Raw genomic sequence first — 20,855 nt, 5'->3', positions numbered from 1 at the left:
AAATACCAAGCAATAAAGTAAAATACTCACAGTATTCGTTAGTTTTAAACAACCTCTAGCAATGGCCAATCCACCAACTTCTGTGATGTGACAATTCTTAATATCAAGTTCCTCAAATTTGTCAATAACCTCACCCAGTAATGTTGCAGTTTCATCCCCAATTCTGTCCTCTGATAAGTCCAACTTTATCTAAAACAAAATTTATATTTTACTTAATTTAAAGATTACATCAATTTAATTACCTAAGAAAAAGTTTTAAAAAATATATTCTTTATAAAATAGTAATTATTAGCATTTTGAATTAAAATAATAATTACCAACATTTTAATTCTTATTTAAAGCCAGTTTAAATAAATTCAAAATTTAGTTTTGATAACTGTAAGTAATTTAAGCCCAGATATTTATATAACAATACTTTGCAATTAACCCAGTGAGTACAAAAATATTTAGGGGTAATAATAAAAACCCCAGCAATAATATGGGGGTAAATATTATTTTAACCCAATGTTTTAGTTTATGAAACAAATTATTTTAAGCTTTGTTTGGATCAATATTTTATGAGAGTTTTTTTTATGTGAAGCAAATTTAAAGTTAACATCGATTTCTGTTTTCTTTGTTATACTTGTAAATAATAAGACTTGTTACGTAAACCTAAAATGTTTGTTGCTATCGACTGTGTTAATCAATACAAAAAAAAAATTAAGGATGTAATTTTATACATTTAAACCCTCTTGTTAATTTAACCCCAGTAGTTTTGTAACCTACCTTTATAGTAACATAAAGCTGCCCGCTTTAAGTAGGCATACTAAATACTAAAAGTTTGAGTTTTTACATTATTTTTTATTTATTATTCTAAATTTATTTTGTATTCAGGTAAAGAATGTTAAGTTTTGCTTTCAAAAATTTATTAAAACTTTTATTTATTGAATACAGTAATTTGGGGAAAGTACAAAATGGGGAATTGTATCTCAACAATGGACCATTGTTAAACAATATGAGCATTGTTATCATTTTACTTTTTACAAAATTGCAAATTACTAATTCAAACAAAAAGTTTTATTATAACTACAGAATTATTAAAATAATATTGAATACAAATCTATAAATTTTGGTGATTTTATCTACTTTAGTAAATAAATTTCCTGTTTAAATTAAACCTGGGCATCATATTCAAAATAACAATAATATTTTCGCTTACCTTCACTAAACCTTTACAGATACTAGGCAGTTGAGATATGTCATTTGCACCAAAATCAAAAAATAACGATAATGTTTTTGCTTACCTTTACTTTTAAACCTTTGAAGATACTAAGCAGTTGAGAATGGTCACCTACTCCTATTCCAAACCACATCTTTAAAGAAAGAGGTTTGGTCAGTTGTTCAAACAAGTAGCCAAAATGGATGTAGTCACTCGGCAACATCGTTTCCTTAAACTCAAGGTATAAATGATCAGGTAGAAGACTTAGAACAGACTGGTTGAGGTCATCATCGTTGGATTCATACAAATAACTGCTAAGTTCAGTAATAGTTAATGAAAAATCATCATTTTTACACAAATCTTTAGCATATGTTTCTAGAACAGCTCGTTTCTCATCATAAGCTGTTAAAGAACCAGATTGAAATTCAGACAAATCCTTGGAACTGTAAAACCCAAACAGAAATTTTGTGACTACTTCCCACCGACTAGTGGAAAACTGTGGAACACATTTTTGAAATTCATCCAGACTTGCCCATAAGAATAAATACATGGCAGCAAACAGTTCTTGCCAGGTGAGATGACTAAAGTTGCTTCGTTTGTCTCCTTCTAATATCTTGACTTTCATGTTTGAAGATTCATAAACAAAAGTGTCAAGAAAAGTTTTAAGCATTTTTTCAGTAATTCCAGCCTTTTTAATGTCTTTTTGATTAAAACAAATTTTTTTTTGCCTAAACCCATTCCAGGCAAGATAAGCTAGACTTTTAAATTCGTTCTCAAGAATGTCTGTGTTGTCAGGAAAATGATCCGATCTCATATAATGCTTTAAAGAAGCAAGCATAACATTTGTCATAGTTTTTAGATTAACCTCTGAACCAGACAAAATTGCTTGATTGATGCAGTGCATGGATAGGATACAGTTGACAGGAACATAATTGTAAGCATCAATATCTGGATGATCTTGTAAGTAGGTTAAGACTTTAGATGAATTTTCCCCACATATTTGCACGCAAATGTTTTCTTGTGCTTCCTTATTGAAACCAAGTAGTTTTAACACTAAGATAGGTCTGCAAGAAGGATGCTACTCATACATTTGCCTTGGTCGAGAAGTAATAAACTTATAAGCATTGGGAAATAACTTTCCATTAAAAATGTTTTTTAGAAAATCTTCAGCAGAGCCATTTGTAGATACCAAGTTTTTGGGTGCTTTCCCTAAGGTAGTACTATCAGCCTCATCCAGTCCATCAAAGATGAGGATAGTGTCAGAACTGTTTTTAATACAATTTAATGATTCTACATCAGTAGACTCTGGTTGATTCCAATCTATAGATGAATTTGCAACAAGAAACCTGAAAATCGACATTTCCCTACGAAAATTAAAATCAACTGATCGCAAAATAATGCTGAATATAAATTTTATATTCTGAAGAAAGTTGCTATTTTCAGAAAAAATTTCCTGAATCAGAATTTTAATAAAAGTTGATTTACCAGTCCCTGCGTGCCCAACAAGTGCCACGACTTTAGAATGTATTTTAGTAAAGTCTCTTTTTTTTTTGTCTAATTCAAGTCGTCTTGCTTCATTTTTTGTCGTTTTATTGAATTTTCGTTCAGCTGCTGCTTTAGCATTTCTTTTTGCTAATTCAAATACCTCATTCACCTTAATCTTTGTGCCAGGGTGATAGTCAGGTTCAGTTAACTTGGACATTCTTTCAAATTGTTCTTTTCTGGTATGAAAGTGATCAACTGAATCTAAATCTTTAATATCAGTGGAAGAATATTCAGCAAGTTCTAACTCAACAAATTCTAATTGTTTGTCTAACTGGACAGGAGAGCAAAATTCATTGGCAAAACTTCTAGCTTGCTCAAAACACTTTGTGGAAAGTTGTTCACATAAAGAATTATCTAAAATAATAAAGTCTCAAATTATTATTTGTTTTTTATATTTGATAAAATATTTATTGTCAACAGTACATATATTAATGCAAAAATATATTTTTTTAATATTTTTTTAAATAATAAATTGTAAAACCTAACTAATAATGCTATAATGGAATTATATAACAGGTAATAAATGTCATAAAAGCAATCATAAATATTTACATTTACTTTTTTTTGGATAAGAGCGCTACAGCATAAGATCACCGGGAATCGAACCCAGGATCTGGTGTATGGTAAGAAAGTGTTTGGACCACTACCATACACAAACAAACCGATGATAAATACTTGAAGCCGATTTTTTCTTAAATGCATTACTCTTTTTTTAGTAGTGCTGATTTTTTTGTCAGCATAGCAGGGAGGTAATTATGTCACTATTACTATGTAACAAATAGCGTAAGCTGGCAACCATAAAAGTTAATTGCTGTGTAACAATAACTTTAAAAAATAAGTCAACTGATAAAAAAAGATGTCAACAACACAATAATTTATCACTCTATATAACACATTTAATAATGCATATATCCAATATTTATTTGTTGAAAAATAGGCATAGATAATATTTAGTGACACAAGATATTCACAAATAACTTGAGTAGAATCGCTCGTTGATACAGCAGCCTGCGAGACAAGTTTGCAAGGTGAAAAACTCCCGCAAAAAAATTTTTTAAATTCTTGTTGTTTCGAGTATGAATTGCTAGGTCGCATAAACTGGAGTATGGTTTGACTAGCAACCATATATAATAACCAGTATTATTCTTGTTCTTTCATTGTTATTCTTTATGGCCCAAGGCGCTGTAAATTATAAGCATTTGAAGAGTGTGCTCCTAAAGCAAAACAACTTAACTGAAGATAGAGATCAGAAAAAAGTGCGACAAGCAAAACCCAAAACCAATAAGAGTTCGGAGCAGTTTAAACCAAAAAACTTGAAAAGGGGTTTTAAACCTTAGAGTAAAAAACAATTTGTGGCAGCAAGTGTTTCTTTATTTGAAATTCTGTTTAAAATTGCAACACTAGACTTAATAGGGCTGATACACCCTTCTAGTTACAAGGAACACAAGTACATCTTGACACTTGAAGATTAAGCAACATGGTACTCAGGAGAGTTGTTGATTAAAATCCACAGAAAGAGTTCCTGAAGCTTTAGTAAATACGTAGTGTAGACTTGACATACCTAAAGAGTTATTAAGTGACATGGAAACCAAAGTTTTTTCGAAATGCATGAAGAAACAGAATCCTTATCATTCCATGAGCCATAACCTTGTGGAGAGATTTAATGGTTCGGTAAAGTCCATGCTAAAGCAACTTTGTTGTAGAAGTCAAACAAATGGCATCGTTAAATTTTACACATTACCTTTTGCATTTCAAGAGGTGCTGCAAGAGTTTACCGGGTTTTATCGTTTGAGCAGCTGTATGAAAGAAAGGTGCGGGGGCCAATGCACATCTTAAAAGAAGATGTGGACGAACTTTGTTTCAGAGCTGGAAGTTAGGAACAAGAAAGGCCATAAGGAATGCGCTACAAAAATACTTTGATTGCAAAACAAAACAACAATTTACGAATTGGTTCTGGTGTTGTTACCTACATTAATAAATTATTGAATCAAAGTTTTTAGGTAGTTAGGAAAGTTGGTAGTAGTGATTATAAACTGGACATCAATGAATAAAACAAAATTATTGCAGGTAAATATGATTTAAAATATCTAAACAGAAAAGATGCTTTTAAAGTTTAAAGTAGATGATTGGCAAAGTGTCGTGGCTCATTTCACTGCCATAGGACAATATAGAAACAAAATGAACTATAATAGCCTGTTGTTGAGGAACAGTTACCAGAGTTAAAAGCAACAAAGTGTGATAACGGGGTACAATGAACTGTGTGGAGCAAAATAAATTTGATTTTGGATCCAGTCTAAACCTTGTTCAATACTAAATGGGTTTTGATTTAAATTAAAGCTGATTTGAGCTTAATTTAGAGATCTAAATGGCCATTTGAGATGCTAGTAGTGATCATAAAAAAAGAAAGAAACGAATCCGACTTGTATAAACTTAAGAAAATTAAATAAAGTGACAATGTTTGATCCTGAACCTATGGTGACAGCGGAGAAAATATTTCAAGAATTCATGAAGATAAATATTTAATGAAATTGGATATAAAATGGTTACTGGGAAGTACCATTGCAAATAAAATATATTTTCAAGACAACCAGCTCTTTGTGATGCCTGAAGGCACCATTTGGGAAGCTTATTTTAGATGCAACCTTTGTCCAAAGTACCAGGCCTATGCTAATGAGGTTAGAAAATGTTGAAAGTTTTTTTAGATGACAAATGTACAAACAAATTAAGTAAAAATCATGCAGGAGTGCTAAAGAAACTGTTTTAGTGTTTAAGCCAAGCCATCGTCAACTTTCTAGAACACATAATTTATGTGCAAACTAATATTAAAACCTCCTGACCGTTTGTGCTACAAACGAATGAGGTGCAATGTTACTTTATGAAGAGCAGCATTTTTCTGTCAGTTTTGCGAGCAAAAACTTGCAATCGCTGAGACTAAATATTCGACGATTGAACGGGATTGTTTAGACATGATTTTGTGCATTTTTATTAAGCATGCTTAATTAATTAACAACCATGTTATCAGATGGGCAAAGTTTTTACAAAGTTAACATATTAAGTACAATATATAAAGGGTTCTGTTAATGTTGGAACAGATAACATGAAGCTTTTTTTTATTAATTATATTTTCCTGTAAATATCAATTTGTGTTGTTGCTTAAAATCTTAATATATTAAACTAACTTACGGTCCCAAATATTTATTTTTAAACATGACATATGCGTGATAATGTTAAATAAAAGTTATGATTATTTTATAAATTTACCTTCATTTTGTCTTCTTCTTAGTTCTGAATTAACTTCATGTGAAACTAAAGTTTGTATTTCTATAGATTTTCTCCTTAACTGAAAAATATAATTTAATAAATACCATAAACAATATTAATCTTGGTCCTTCAAGGTTCATAGAATAACATTTTATTGACGTCTTTAAAGTTAAAACCTTTGAAGCAGATGATCTCAGCTGTACATTTTCATTTGAAGCGGAACCTTTAATGTAAATAATATCAAGTTAAAATACAGTGCTATGTTATATTAAAGATGCCAAAGTATAAGCTCATACAATAAAAATAAATTTGTTTGGATAATTGCTTAAACTTACGCTCATTCTGTCTTCTTCTTGGTACTGGAAACTCTTTTTTGTAAGTTTTCGCCGGAGTATGTGACTTTCCAGAATGTTCCTTTAAAACAAAAATGATTTAAAAGTTAATTAAATTTATTATTAAAATTAATTATTTAAAAATATTTAACTTTATAAATTCAAAGTTTAAATATTTAAACAATCTTTAAACTCCATCCTCTAACATAAATATAACAACATTTTATTAATAAATTTAAAGTTAAAACCTGATTTGAAGCAGAGGATCTCGGCTGTACATTTTCACTAAAAGTGAAACCTATAATTTAAATGCTTAAATTAATATGACGTTAATTTTTAAAATCAAGCTCTAAGTACAACAAAAGAAATTAAACAAACTTAATGCAGATGCCTTGATTGCTTGCGCTTTAATGACCAAAGTGTTAATTGCTTGAAATATGTTTAACAATATATTTAACATAGCATGCATGTATTTTTAAGGTGATGAACTTTAATGTTGTTTTTCCATAAATTCTGACTTTAAATAAAAAAAAATTTTATGAAGAAACTTCTCATTGTCGACTATAAAATATATGTGGGATTTGTGTCATATTGCTTTTGTTTATTAAAAGATTATGTTAGTAAAGTAGTGGAAATTTTTAATCTAGAAGGGGGTATTGTTCTGTTACTTGGACTATAAAGGATTTGGTGACCATGTTATAATATAAAGTATAAATTTTAAATGAGTTTTAATTGGTTGGTTCTTTGATATTTTATATAAACTTTAAGTTAAGTAAAAACGTATGATTTTGGGGTAAAGAAATGCGCTAAGTTACTTTCAGCGTGTTTTAATATAAAAACATTAGCATAAAAACTTCTATTTAAAAAAGCTAAACAACAATTTTTTTCGTAAATTTACCCTCATTTTGTATTTTTCTTGGTTCTGAAATATCTTTTTTACATTTTTTGCTGGAGTTGGTGATTCTTCAGGTTGTTCCTTTAAAACAAAACTTGGCTTCACTTAAAACTAATTATTTTAAAATTATAAGTAATTAAGTTTTTGAGTGACGTTAATACTATAAAAATATTTAAACATTATTCATTAACGTAAATAAAACAAAATATAAAAGCAAATTAAGGTCAAAACCTGATTTGAGGCAGAAGATCTCGGATGTACATTTTCATAAGAAGTAGCCCCTTTTAAAAAAAAAAAAAAAAATTAATATAGCATTAGTTTTAAAACTTTTTGCAAAATAATTAAACAAAAATTATACTAAATATATAAAAATACATTGATAAAAGAATGAACTTAATGCTAATGCCTTTTTCAATATTTTGGTTATTTCAATATTCTCCATTAATCAACTGCTTTACCATATATTAATAAAAGCGTTTGAGCATTATTTTATTATTTTATAAATTTTACGTAAAAGTGGCTTAAAGAAAAATCAGTTTAAACTTTAAATAATAATTGTTCAGAATGATATATATGTGTTTAATTTAATGTTATTTTAACAAGGTGCTGTTTAAATTTATTATAAAAGCATAAAAGATAAAAATTTAATTTAATCCATCTTAAAGTGCAATTTTGTTGGTGACATCTGTGTTATATTTTATATTTTGTGATTTTTATTCTATTTAAAAAAGATTGGCAGCGTGGTGTAGTAGTCAGAACATTTTCTACACTACATGAGATTCCTGGTTCAAACCCTAATGCTTCCATGCTGTGGCGCCCTTAAGTAAGGCGGTGTGAACAATACAAATTTCTATTAGGCCCCAAAAAAGCAATTAGCAGATAAATTATTAGGCAATTACAAGCAATAGTATTTCTCTATTAACTCATGACTAGGTTGGAGTAACTGATGCTACTCTCTGTTTCGGTTGTAAAGTCAACCTTCCCACATCAACAATAAAGATATATACAAAAGAAAAATTGTTATTGTAAAATATATGCATTGAATTGATATGTTACAGTATTGCTTGTAGCATCTTATATAAAAACTTTTTGACATGGAAACAGTAGGAATCAAACACAGGACTTTATGACGTCATACCAGTGGTTATATTATTAGGTGTTGTTGCCTAAGGTCTCAGGTTTAATATCAACTGCATCTATCTTAAAGTGTTATTTTGTTGGTGCAAAAATGAGTCATTTTTGCTATTACTTAATACATAAGCAGATTAAAATTACCAAACCTAATAAAGACATTTACATTCGATGCAAGATTAGACTGTGAAGTCAGTCTACTTATATCAAAGATAAACATATACCAAAAACACTTCCATATTATAAACAAGATTTAAACTTACCTTCATTTTGTCTTCTTCTTGGTTCTGGAACAACCTCATGATTTGAAGCAGAGGATCTTGGTTGTACATTTTCATTAGAAGTAGAACCTTTTAAAGTAAATAATATTGGATTAAAATAGTGTTTCTTACAGGTGGTATTTTTTTGCAATAATATAATACATCTATATATATATAGGGATTTCTAAATTTTGGGCATTCCATTACGGAATAACTACAATTAATTGGGGCTCGAGTTTTTGACTCTAGCTGGGATATGTGTTACCATCGAATTTCAAAAAAGAGGTCTTTCACATAGTCACATTTTGCTTATACTCGAACAAGATAGATTAAGGATATGTGACGATGTCGATAATGTAATTTCTGCAGAACTTCCTCCAGATCCCAATTCTTTTCCTAATGAATCTTGTGAGCAAAAACAAGCTGAACGTTTGCAAAATATGATTCATGGCCCATGTGGCTCTATTAGAACCAATTTGCCGTGTATGAGAAATGGTGCATGTAGTAAAGGATTTCTGAAACCGTTTATACAACAATCAGTTTGGAATGAGAATACAATCTACCCTTCGTATATGAGACGGTCTTCAAAGAATTTGGACAACAGGTTGAATACAAAAGGCAAATCATTAACAATAGCTGGGTGGTCCCTTTTAATCCATACTGCACTTTGCGTTATAAAGCCCATATTAACGTTAAATCTTGCTCTTCTTCCCTTGCTGTTAAGTATCTTTTTAAATACATTCATAAAGAATCTGATAAAGCGATGGTAAAAATAACACAAGAAAACTTGACACACACAAAAAACGAAATCGATGAATATCAATATATGCGGTCAATTGGGTCGAGCGAGGCATGTTGGCGACTTTTTTCTTTTCACATGAGTAAGCGTTTTCCTGCTGTACAAGCGCTCCAAGTTCATTTACCAAATCAGCAACTAATATATTAAGAGGGCAATGAAAAGGAAACTGTTGAAAAAGGGCCAAAAACTACAGAATTAGTCATGTTTTTTGAATAAAATAAATTCTAATACTTCTATTACATACTGCAATTTCCTAGAATACTTTACTTATACCAAAAATGTTTGGACAAAAAGAAAAAATCGTTCTTCAACCATAGGCAGAATATATACTATCCACCCACTCGCAGGGGATGTATTTTACCTAATAGTTTTATTGCATCATAGCCATTGGAAGGGTAAATCATTATTTGATGCTTTGAAAATAGTTAACTTTTATAAATGTGATACTTTTCAAGATGTGTGTAGAAAGCTTTGTGTATTACAGGATGACAATGAACGGGAAAACTTACTTACTGAAGCAGAACAAACAAATATGTGTCCGCAATTAAGAGAACTTTTTGTTACGATTTTGTTGTTTTGTAACCCTGCAAACCCTGCAGAACTTTTCAATAAACATTATTTATACTAGATGGACGACTTTCAGAATGGATCAGATCAAATTACTGAAAGTTTTTTAAAAGTTTTGGTCTTGCATGATCTTGAAAAAAGAGTTAACAATTATGGAAAGAATTTATATGACTTTGAACTACCAATTATTACTCCGGATGAGCGAGCAAAGGCACACATTTTTAATAACACTATTACAGAGTTGCAACTTCCGTTAATTATTCAACAGAAGTTAAGTTACGACTGGAAAACACTTATTCGAATTGCGAATAATTGTTCAAATAGCTCACAATCTCTTACTCCAGAACAAAGCAAAATTGTTAGCAAAGTATCACAGTCGCTAAAGAAAAACGAGTCTCTCGCTATTTTTGTTGACGCTAGGGGAGGTGCAGGAAAAACATATATGCTTAATGCTTTGTTGGCAACAGTTCGCACCTCTAACAGGGAAGACAAAGTTATAGCATTAGCTGTTGCTTCTAGCGGCATGGCTACTTCGTTGCTTATTGGTGGCCGGACATTTCATTCCAGATTTAAAGGTCCTCTACATTGTAATCCAAATTCAACATTTTGCATTTCAAAACAAAGTTCAACAGCTAAACTAATAAACATGGCAAAGGTTATTATATGGGATGAGGCACCAATGGCAAATAAAAGTTTGCTAGAGGCACTTGATCGCACATTGCAAGATATACAAATTCTTTCTGTAGTTGAACATGGATCACATGCAAAAATAATTAACGCCTCATTTAAAAAATCAAAATTATGGCCAAGTATCAGCGTACACCAATTATCAAAAAACATGAGAGTGTTACTTAATAGTAGTAGCAGTGCTTTACTTAAATTTGACAACTGGCTGTTAAGACTAGGTAATGGTAATATAAATTACTTCAAAGACACAGATTATATAGAATTACCCCCTGAGCTTTGCTTTTTAAATGATGATAGTACGAAAACAACAATAAAAAATTCAATGCTTCAACTGATCAAATGGATTATCCAAATTTTTTAGAACATTGCCATGATCTTAACTGGATGGCAGAAAGATCAATTTTAGCTCCCAAATACACTGTAGTTGATGAAATAAACTTCGTCGCGTCAAATCTATTTCCTGGCAACATGTTTGTTTGTACAAGTGCAGACAGTACAGAAGAAGTAAATCATTGTACAAGATTTCCAACAGAATATCTTAATTCTTTAAATATAAGTGGACTACCACCACATCAATTACATTTAAAAATAGGTATGCCGGTTATTTTGTTACAAAATCTTAATCCCAAAGACGGTCTATGCATTAGAACAAAACTAATCGTACGGGGAGTTCAAAAAACTTATTTATTAATAGCCAAAATTGCTTCAGGGAAAAATGCTGCTAGAGAGGTTTTTATACCTAGAGTAACATTGCAACCATCAGATCACGATTTTTCTTTTCAATGGAAACGTCGTCAATTCCCAATAAGGGTTGCTTTTGCAATGACTATTAACAAAAGTCAGGGTCAAACATTAAAAAAAGTTGGTATCTGGTTGGAGGAACCAGTTTTTACGCATGGGCAGGTATTTGTTGCTGCCTCAAGGGTAGGTAACCCAAATAAAATTAAATTTTCCATTAAAAGCAAATCTGGGTTTCCCCCAACAGCAACACAAAACATTGTGTATCGAGAAATTTAGTAGATTAATGAATTTTTAAACAATTTTGCTGAAAATATATAAATAAATAAACCTTCAATATGTAAAATACTTTTTAATTGGGCTGTTTGATTTGACACGAATTATTGTAAATAGTGCCTAATTATTTGGTATTTATTTTTTTGAAAATAATAATAATAATATTGTTTATCCTTTTTTTAGTAAGTAATCAATTAACAAATAATTTACATTCAAAATATTGTTGAATATGGAAGAAATGCCTCAGAGGATTAATCAAACAAAGAATAAGTTAGAACTCGATATAAACAGAGCCATGATTGCGTTTTTAACAAATAAAAACAAAACAGGCAGACAAATTTCAAACAAAATTTTGCAAACCGTTATGGAAGAATTTGAATCAATTAAAAGATTTATAGCATCTCAGTATAATCAAAATCAAGCCATCATCACTGAATTAAATAAAGAATTAAAAAATTTAAATAAAAAAAAAAAAATGGAAATAGATATTAAAGACAAAGATGAAAACTTGCTGGTACTTTCTCAAGAATTAGCAAATTCAATGTCGGAAGAACTTTTAGGGGATCTAACCCAAGAAATTTCGAATGCCTGATTGAAATACTTTTATTTATGATAAGTGGTGTCTATTTGAATTACTTTTTTTTAAAGAATTGCCCCTTTAGTTTTGTTTTAACTGTATCTCATTTAAATTGTAGTCGGTTTTAAACGAGCTTTTTTAAAACAAAATCTTTTTTTAGTACTTTCGGGTTTGAATAGTTACTTAAATAAAGATAGCAAAAACCTCATTTTTTAAACATTTAAATTTATTTAAAGCAGACTTTTACCAGGTGAAAGCAGGCCACGTTCGATAAGTGACGACTTGTGCGTTAAATTTAAATAAGGGCAAATTTATTTTTAATCAAATTTTATAATAAAAATATTATTAGTATATAAGGGGGACTGATAAGAGCAAGTTTCCAAAAAGAATATTTTATATAGGCCAAGGTAAAATTGGACTGGTCTTAGTAGATAACTGTACAACATAAGTGCCACACGAAGTGTGGCAGGTCCACTAGTTTAATATACATAAAGATCCCAATAATCTGTTAATCGTTAATTAACAAAGTTAACTTTGAAAATTGATATTAAACTTATTAATCTCCATTGCATTACACTTTTTTTTAAATAAGTTTATTAATCTATTTTTTTTACTAATAAACCATGCTAAGATAGGGGAGGAATGTATATGCAAAATATCGTCGTTTATCGGGTTTAAACAGTGCCATTTTTTAAACAATGTAACAGTGTATGTAACTGCCAATTGGTTGTTGTTATCTGACCTCCATGCCAGCTTTAAATATTTTTAAACTTACATAAACTAAGGTCTAAATTAATGTATTTTTAAAAATAGGGTTGTTTTTTGTTTGTTTTAACTACATTTTAACATTAATGGTTATCAATAACTAAGCAGTGATAACAAGTTAGTATGTTGTGTAACAAATAACCATTCAACAAAGTTACTTTTTAGGTTAGCTGTGCCCACTTATAATTACATTAAAACCTGAAAAGTTAGTTTCAAATGAAGATTAGTGACAATTAAACAATTTAATCATTGTTAAAAGTTGACTTTACAGCCTAATTCTACAGTTACTTTACCCAAACTAAATCAGTGTTTAGAATTATATGATGTTATTGACCAGATGATATATTTGTATTATCATAGACAGACCATAGACAAGCAAGAATCTTTAAAAAATATCACAAACACTTCCATAAAATAAACAAGAATAAAACTTACCTTCATTTTGTCTTCTTCTTGGTTCTGGATCAACCCCATGTGGATCTGGAGTTTGTGATTCTTCAGGTTGTTCCTAAAAAAGAATAAGAACTTGGTTTGAAAAACTACAAGCATTTCTAATGATTAACAGTCATATTAATTGTTAAACAAGGTCTTATGACCCAATCAATATCAGTTTTTAAACTGAGTCCTTTAGTATAAATATAACAACAATTGGACCACATAGTTTGTCCGGCTCTAGAAAAAACAAAGTGCCGTTTACCTTAAGAGAGAATACTCTCAAACTGTATTCAGTAGGAAAGAATTTAGAAGGGCTGTAGTGTAATTACATTTTGTGTTGAATGTACATGTGTTCTTTCTACTTGTAAAAGTGTAACTATTTAACATAAAATGCTATAATAATATACATCCACTATAAATAACTACATTCTAGTGTAATATAGTTTAATTAAACAGATGTAAGTTCGATTAAGTCTCAAATTAGGCAGTACGTTTGTTGCTAATTAGTAGCCAACGAAGAGAAAACAACATTCCGTTAACCATAGCAAAGAATTCTGATGAACCATTCTCTATATGTAAGAATTCTCCAGCATCGTAAATCAGATGAGAGAATTCAGGATAGCCGTAGTGTAATTATGTTTTGTCTAGAACCGGACAACATACGTGACCCCAACATTTTATTAATAACTTTAAAATTCAAACCTGATTTAAAGCGGAGTTCCTTTGCTGTTTATTTTCATTTGAAGTGGAACCTTTAATGTAAACAAAATTGGGTTAATATAGAGTTTATTTTTAGACTATGATTCATAATAAAAAAACTTTATAATTTAAAAATAAGTTGGGAAAACCCTAATGTTGTGTTGAAAGTAAAAATCAATTACAATTTGTTTTTGTAAACATCTTTATTTTTAATGTGGGAAGGTCGAATGCGCGAGATTGAAATATTATAGATTATGATTGCCTGATAATTAAGCTGCTGATTAAGTGCTGGCTTAGCAGAAGTTCATACCGTTTATAGCCCCTTACTTAACAGCGCTACAGCATGAGAACATCGAGGACCGAAACCAGGACCTCATGTAGTGTAGGAAGTGTTTTGACCAGTACACCATGTTGCCATTTTAAAATAAAGCCAGACATTGTAAAAGGAAATTAACTGACTCTAACTGCACATTCTAACAGTCCTGATTGTAAGTATCATTAAATTTTGCATCACAAACAACTTAAATTTCTTGGGTTATTTTTTACCTATCTAAAAGACAGTATAACAGTTAACACTTCGTTTATATTTTAATCGTTTTATATTTGCTTAAACTATTATACACAACCCCATTTACATATTTAATGTAGTATTTTAGTAATGTAGTATTTTTTGAACCGGCAGCGTGGTGTAGTGGTAAGAACTCTTGCTTCACCACACATGAGGTCGTGGGTTCAATCCCCACTGATCTCATGCTGTAGCGCCCTTGAGTAAGGCGCTATAAACGGTATGAACTCCTGCTGAGCCAGCACTTAATCAGCAGCATAATTACCGGGCAATTATAGTCTCTATAATATCCCAAACTGCTAACTCGAGACTGGGTCGGGGTAACTTATGTTACTCTATGTTTAAGTCGCGCATTCAACTTTCCCACATCGAGGATAAAGATATATACAAAAAAAATTAAAAAAAAATTTTGTACATCATTATTATATAAGCCATCATCTTTTAATTCTGATTATTGAATAAATTTATAAAAATCAAACATAATTTAACAATATAAGGTTAATAATTTACTAGCACAGTTTTTTTAACTCTCCTATCAGATCAAAAATGCAATTTTCAAAAAAAAATACCTGTTTGAGGAAATGTAGAATCGTATATTGAAGCCCCAGGCATGAATGCTCCTCCATATTGCTTATGGTGAGTGATGTTTTGAGTGATCTCGTTTTGATGAAAATCACGAATTACGTTGACTTGTGGGATATGTAAATGTACCACAGCATCTATAATAAAATTAATTTAATATTATTAATAAAATTTGCATTGCTTATACGTTGCATAAAATAATGTTTTGTTAAGTCTATAAATAAATTAGTCTATAAATAGACTTGGTCTGGTTTTTATAATTAGGCAAACCCAATCATATAAAAATAATAAACAACTTACTTGGAGGCAAATTCTTTGAAATTTCAGCAAAATCGCCGCCAGAAACATTTACACTAACTGGTCCTCCTCGCAAGGGCTGCAAAATAAATATTAGAAAAAAATTAAATAAACATAACGTTTTAAAATGAGTAAATCAGTAATTTTGATCTCGTAGACATTTGTACTAAAAATCACTGTATTTATGACCGCCTAAATTGTTAAAAAGAATATATAATTTAGAAGATGAGTAAATAAAAGTTTTATATTTTACACAGGTAGTTTTACTGATGTAATATTATATAATACACAACATTATTTACAACCTTTAAAGTTTATAATAAAAAAGATAATATTTTTCATGTTTATATACACCACTTTTAAAACAATAATTTATTGTACAAGTTGTTTTTAAAAATGATTTAGATAATGCACAAAGTGTCTTTAAAATTCGAATTTTTCCTCAATTTTTTAAAATTCTATAAATTTTAAATTAAAGACAAGCACTTTTCGACTACAAAATTTAAATAATTGAATATAAAGTTGATTTATAGTGTAAATGTAAGACTATATTTTATCAATATTAAAATAAAATTTTGCAAAAAATACAATGCATATAAAAGTTTTGATCGGTTGTTAAAATAAAGAAATATATAAGTTTTTTAAGTTTAGATCGGAAATAAAAACTAGCACTTTGAAAAAAAAAAAGCCCGCTAGCATTACTTAGGTTGACACTAAGAAGCGCAGTCTAAAAATTTTGCAAGCTAAAAACAATTAGTTGCAAATTTTTACTGAAAGCACCGGTCTTTTTTCCTTAAATTTTGATTTTGAGGCGTAAATCAAAGTAAATTTATATATTTTAAAAACCAGCATATATAGATCAAAACTTATTTATAGATTAAACAATTTTTTTTTAAATATTAATAAAATATGGTATTACACTTTGGCAATACGACCCAAACTTCCCGGGTTAAACACTGTCCAAAACTTCTGGTATATATACGATGATCACCACAAGATCAATGTTTATTTAATAGTTTTATGTAAAGAGGTTAAACATTTTTAAAATGTATTTAGTAGGGATGTGTCGAGCCGAGTGCTCGGGCTCGTACTCGTGTACGAGCCTAGGCATTTTTTTATGGCTCGGTTTTTGCCAAGCTTTCACGTTAAATTATCCGAGCATTATCAACTAAATTAATTTTTTTTTTGGTAAATTATAATGCAAATCAAACGCCGTGCAGTGTTATAACTTTTTAAATACAATAGTGTTATAATTCACACTGCGAAAATTCATCGGTTTACCGATAAATATACTAATATATACATATTAGTATCTCTATGGTTTTATTATATCACACGAGATATGACAGTGTTATTCAATTGTTGTCACGCCGCCAACAAGGGTTTTTATTGAAAGACTTTTTAGTACAGCGGGCGCTATTACTAGCCCGCTTCGTAACCGGTTAACTCCTGAACATGTCGAAATGCTTACATTTCTTCATGTGAATTTACGTAAGCTTAAGTAAATTTTTGCATTTTAATACAAAGTACAACACTAACCCAAGTTCAGTCTATTTCAATTTTCTTAAAACCAGTAAACTTTGTTCGGCGTTTCACTGCACGTTTTAACGATTTTAAATCGCTTCTTTAAATAAAGCAATATAATCTTAAATTATTTATCTATAGCAAGCTTGCAGCGATATAACATTTAATTCAAATAATTAAAAAAAAAACTTGTAAAAAATCGTGTCCACAACAAAAATTTATGTATTTTTTTCGGGCATACATTTTGCGTTACGTATCGAAAGGTCACTTAGGTATTTATTTTCGCTATTCAAAAGCTCGTATTGCTCGGCCGAGCTTTTTTAAAATTAAGATGCTCGTACGAGCCGAGCTTTTTACAATTTGGCACATTCCTAGTATTTAGGTTCTAAACCCACTTACTAAATTTAAAGTTTAAACTAAAAAGAATTTTTTTTTAAATAAAATACCTGGAAACTGAAACCTGGCTCTTGATCATTAACATCTGGCTGCTCTGGATCATTAACATCTGGCTGCTCTGAAACATTAACATCTGGCAACTCTGGATCATTAACATCTGGCAACTCTGGATCATTAACATCTGGCTGCTCTGGAACATTAACATCTGGCAACTCTGGATCATTAACATCTGGCAACTCTGGATCATTATTAATTGGCAACCCTAGATCATTAAGATTTGGCAACTCTGGATTACTGTTGTCTAGCAACTCTGGATCATTTGATTCAACAGTTTCTTCCATGATAAAAGTTTAAAAAATTCGAAAACACAGAAAATCATTTCACTAAAACAAGCAGATGTTTAAAGGGGATTTAAAGTGGATTCCCTAAAAGATAAATAAAAAAGGATTTAGACTACATTACATCACTTTAATATTACATTCATTTTTTTTAAAATTTATCTCCTTGCTTTTTCTGTTATTCTTAAATTATTTTAAACATTTATTTTCACTTATTCCATATATATATGTAAACTTTCACTAGTTAATGTGAAATACTTTTAAAAGGCCATTCTGGGACAGTCTTTCTTTAGGTAGGTTTATTTCGGTTAGTCCCTTTATAACATCCAATTTACTTTCCTACTAGAGCCATACTGGTTTATATGAAATGTAGTTATTTTTTCAATTTTTTTTTACACTGTAACTACTACCAACAGCAATAGAATTTTATTTTTATTGTAAGTAAAATGTGTCAAAATTTTCCTTTTTTCCAGACACTTTTGTTTTTTTTTTGGTTTTGTCAGGGAGATCAGAAGATTTAGCAATAAGATTCAGCCTGCAAAAACTGAAATTTCATGTTTTTTTTATTTTTTTTTATTTTTTGTATATATCTTTATCCTCGATGTGGGAAAGTATAATGTCAGCGTAAAAAAATAAAAGTATATACTGTTTATATATGAGTTTTGATAAATTGTTACGATAAATACATATGTTAGTTTTTAGAATGTCTTTTTTTTACAATTTAAATTTTTTTTCCTGATAGACAGGTTACAGATATATTAAACTGTGGTGTGTTGTAGCTTATTTTGGATAAATCCGCATAAGCTAACTTTAAATTTCATAAACAAAAATTTTTTTGATGTTAATTTAAAATGGAATTGTTATTTATTTGCTGACAAACTTTGATGTATTTTTCCTCCCTATTTTAATAATAAGTTTCGAATGATTTTAACTTTAACTTGTTTATTGAACTTTAACTCTTTTTACCTGGAAACTCTAATCTCATTTTTCTGGTATTAAATTATTTTTTCAACGATTTATATCCGTTTTTATTAAGTGCAAATGTTCGTTTTCAAAAACAGTTAAGCAATTTCGTTCTGCTGAACGGACGCCACCCAATAAATATTGATTTCGACTTAACTTAAATTCAGAGTTTATTTCCGTAAGAATTAGCCGGAATTTTAAATTCTTGTAAACAACCAACGACTTAAGACAGTTCTTAAAATTAACAAATTCGCTACAGTAGCAATACTCAAACTTAAATAAAAAATACTTAATATTTTAACATTAGCTTATGACATTAAATTTTCTGTCCATTCTTGTTGATTCCTAACTTTGGCAGTTTAACCTTCAAAGGTTCCTCTGAGGACGTTTTACATAAATAGCGTTGTTTTTAAAAGTGGTAACCGTTTTGTGACGCATTCCTATGTTAAATATTTAAATTGGTAGCACTTTTTATTATTTTATAAAATTTAAGTAATGTAACAAAATCAACATATTTAAAACAATAAAAAATGTATTAACTTTCTAATTAAATAAATTTCAATATCTGTTTTTTCTTAGGACGTTTTACGATACTGTTTTAGGACGTTTTACGATATTGTATTCTCGACCAACGTCATAACTGGCAAAACATATCTATATAATTTATCCTCGACTCAAAACTTTAAGTTTATTGCACGTTGTCTTTATTTTATTTTACAACAAAATTCGAATACAAACATACCAACAAAATTGAATCACATAAATATAAATTAATCTATTTTTTTCAAGTTATTATTTTCTACTTCATTTACAATCTTGTTCACATATTCCTTCATTATATTTAACATTCAGGCCAACTATACTTTGGTTTGTAGCCAAAATGTTCCACAAACTTTTGATTGGAGACGGTGAATCTTGTGCAGAACAACTTGGCCATGTTTGGTTTAATATTGGGCTAAAAATCACAAAATTGTTGTCATTAAAAGTATTATACATGAAATAAATGTTTAACACTTGCAATAACTTAACATTCTGACCCTCGTTACCAAAGTATTATCCAAATAGGTATGAGGTTTATTTCAAAGGGATAAGTTTTGGACCACAACATTTAACCAAAATTTAGGTCGATGTTTATGGTAAAATGGCGTTTTTGCGAATATGTTTTTAAGTAAAACCTTTATGACAGTAACCCAGCTAAAAATTACTCAATAAACTAAATATTTACCTCTTTTTTGATCCCAAACCAACCCAGCACCTGACAACACCAAACAACCAACGTTGAAATGAGGATAAACAACCAAAACGGCAACACTGGCTCCCTCTTGTGGATGGTGAAACCCAAATGCTTCTAAAATTTCAAGTTAAATCTCAGGTAAGATAATTCTGGGGTTTCGTCACACAGAAAGTAAGTGTTTTCCCCAACCAAAGAAGGTGACTCCTGTACAATATAAGTTATAGTCAGAGTACAAGTTAACTTCTTTGAAATTAATAAACTTAAATTGAACATAAACCAATATTTTTCCCTAAACTTTAAACCTAATCTTTCAGTAAGATCATGCTGAGACATATTAGTTACAATCTGAGCTATATACGGCTGTGGTGGTGCTAGAACTAGAAACCTTTTGCACACCAACCCAATATTAAAGCAGTGAACAACTAAGTTTTGTTTACCTGCATTTTTGTGGCCGCGATCATGTGACACCAAGTCACTTTTTCAACGTACATTCGAGTATGTAGCGCCTCTGGTGGAATAAGAGACTTGATTACTTTAGTCGCAAGATGGCGCAAAAGAATCGATTTGTTAAAGTTGTCATCTTCGCTATAAATACGAGCACATGTGACCAGTTTCTACAAAATATTATGCTGTCAATAATAAAAAGAACAAAAGCAGACAATTATATGCCGAGTAGACCGACAGCGTGGTGTAGTAGTAAGAACACTTGGTACACCACCATAAGGTCGTGGATTCAATCCCCCTTACTCTCATGCTGTAGCGCCCTTGAGTAAGGTGTTATAAACAATATA

The 20,855-nt window shown here is 30.0% G+C and overlaps 1 protein-coding gene across 1 annotated transcript; it reads left to right on the top strand.

Moving 5' to 3' along the window:
* The first annotated feature begins 10,049 nt into the window (after positions 1-10,049).
* LOC145755865 (ATP-dependent DNA helicase Pif1-like) lies at positions 10,050-11,692 on the top strand. The gene is made up of 2 exons (XM_082572099.1): positions 10,050-10,893; positions 11,037-11,692. The coding sequence occupies exons 1-2, from the start codon at positions 10,050-10,052 to the stop codon at positions 11,690-11,692; spliced, it is 1,500 nt and encodes a 499-aa protein (XP_082428225.1).
* Positions 11,693-20,855: the final 9,163 nt, after the last annotated feature.

Source organism: Corella eumyota, chromosome 6 (assembly GCF_963082875.1).
Source record: "Corella eumyota chromosome 6, kaCorEumy4.1, whole genome shotgun sequence".
Lineage (NCBI taxonomy): Eukaryota > Metazoa > Chordata > Ascidiacea > Phlebobranchia > Corellidae > Corella > Corella eumyota.
This window is presented reverse-complemented; position numbering and strand designations above follow the sequence as displayed.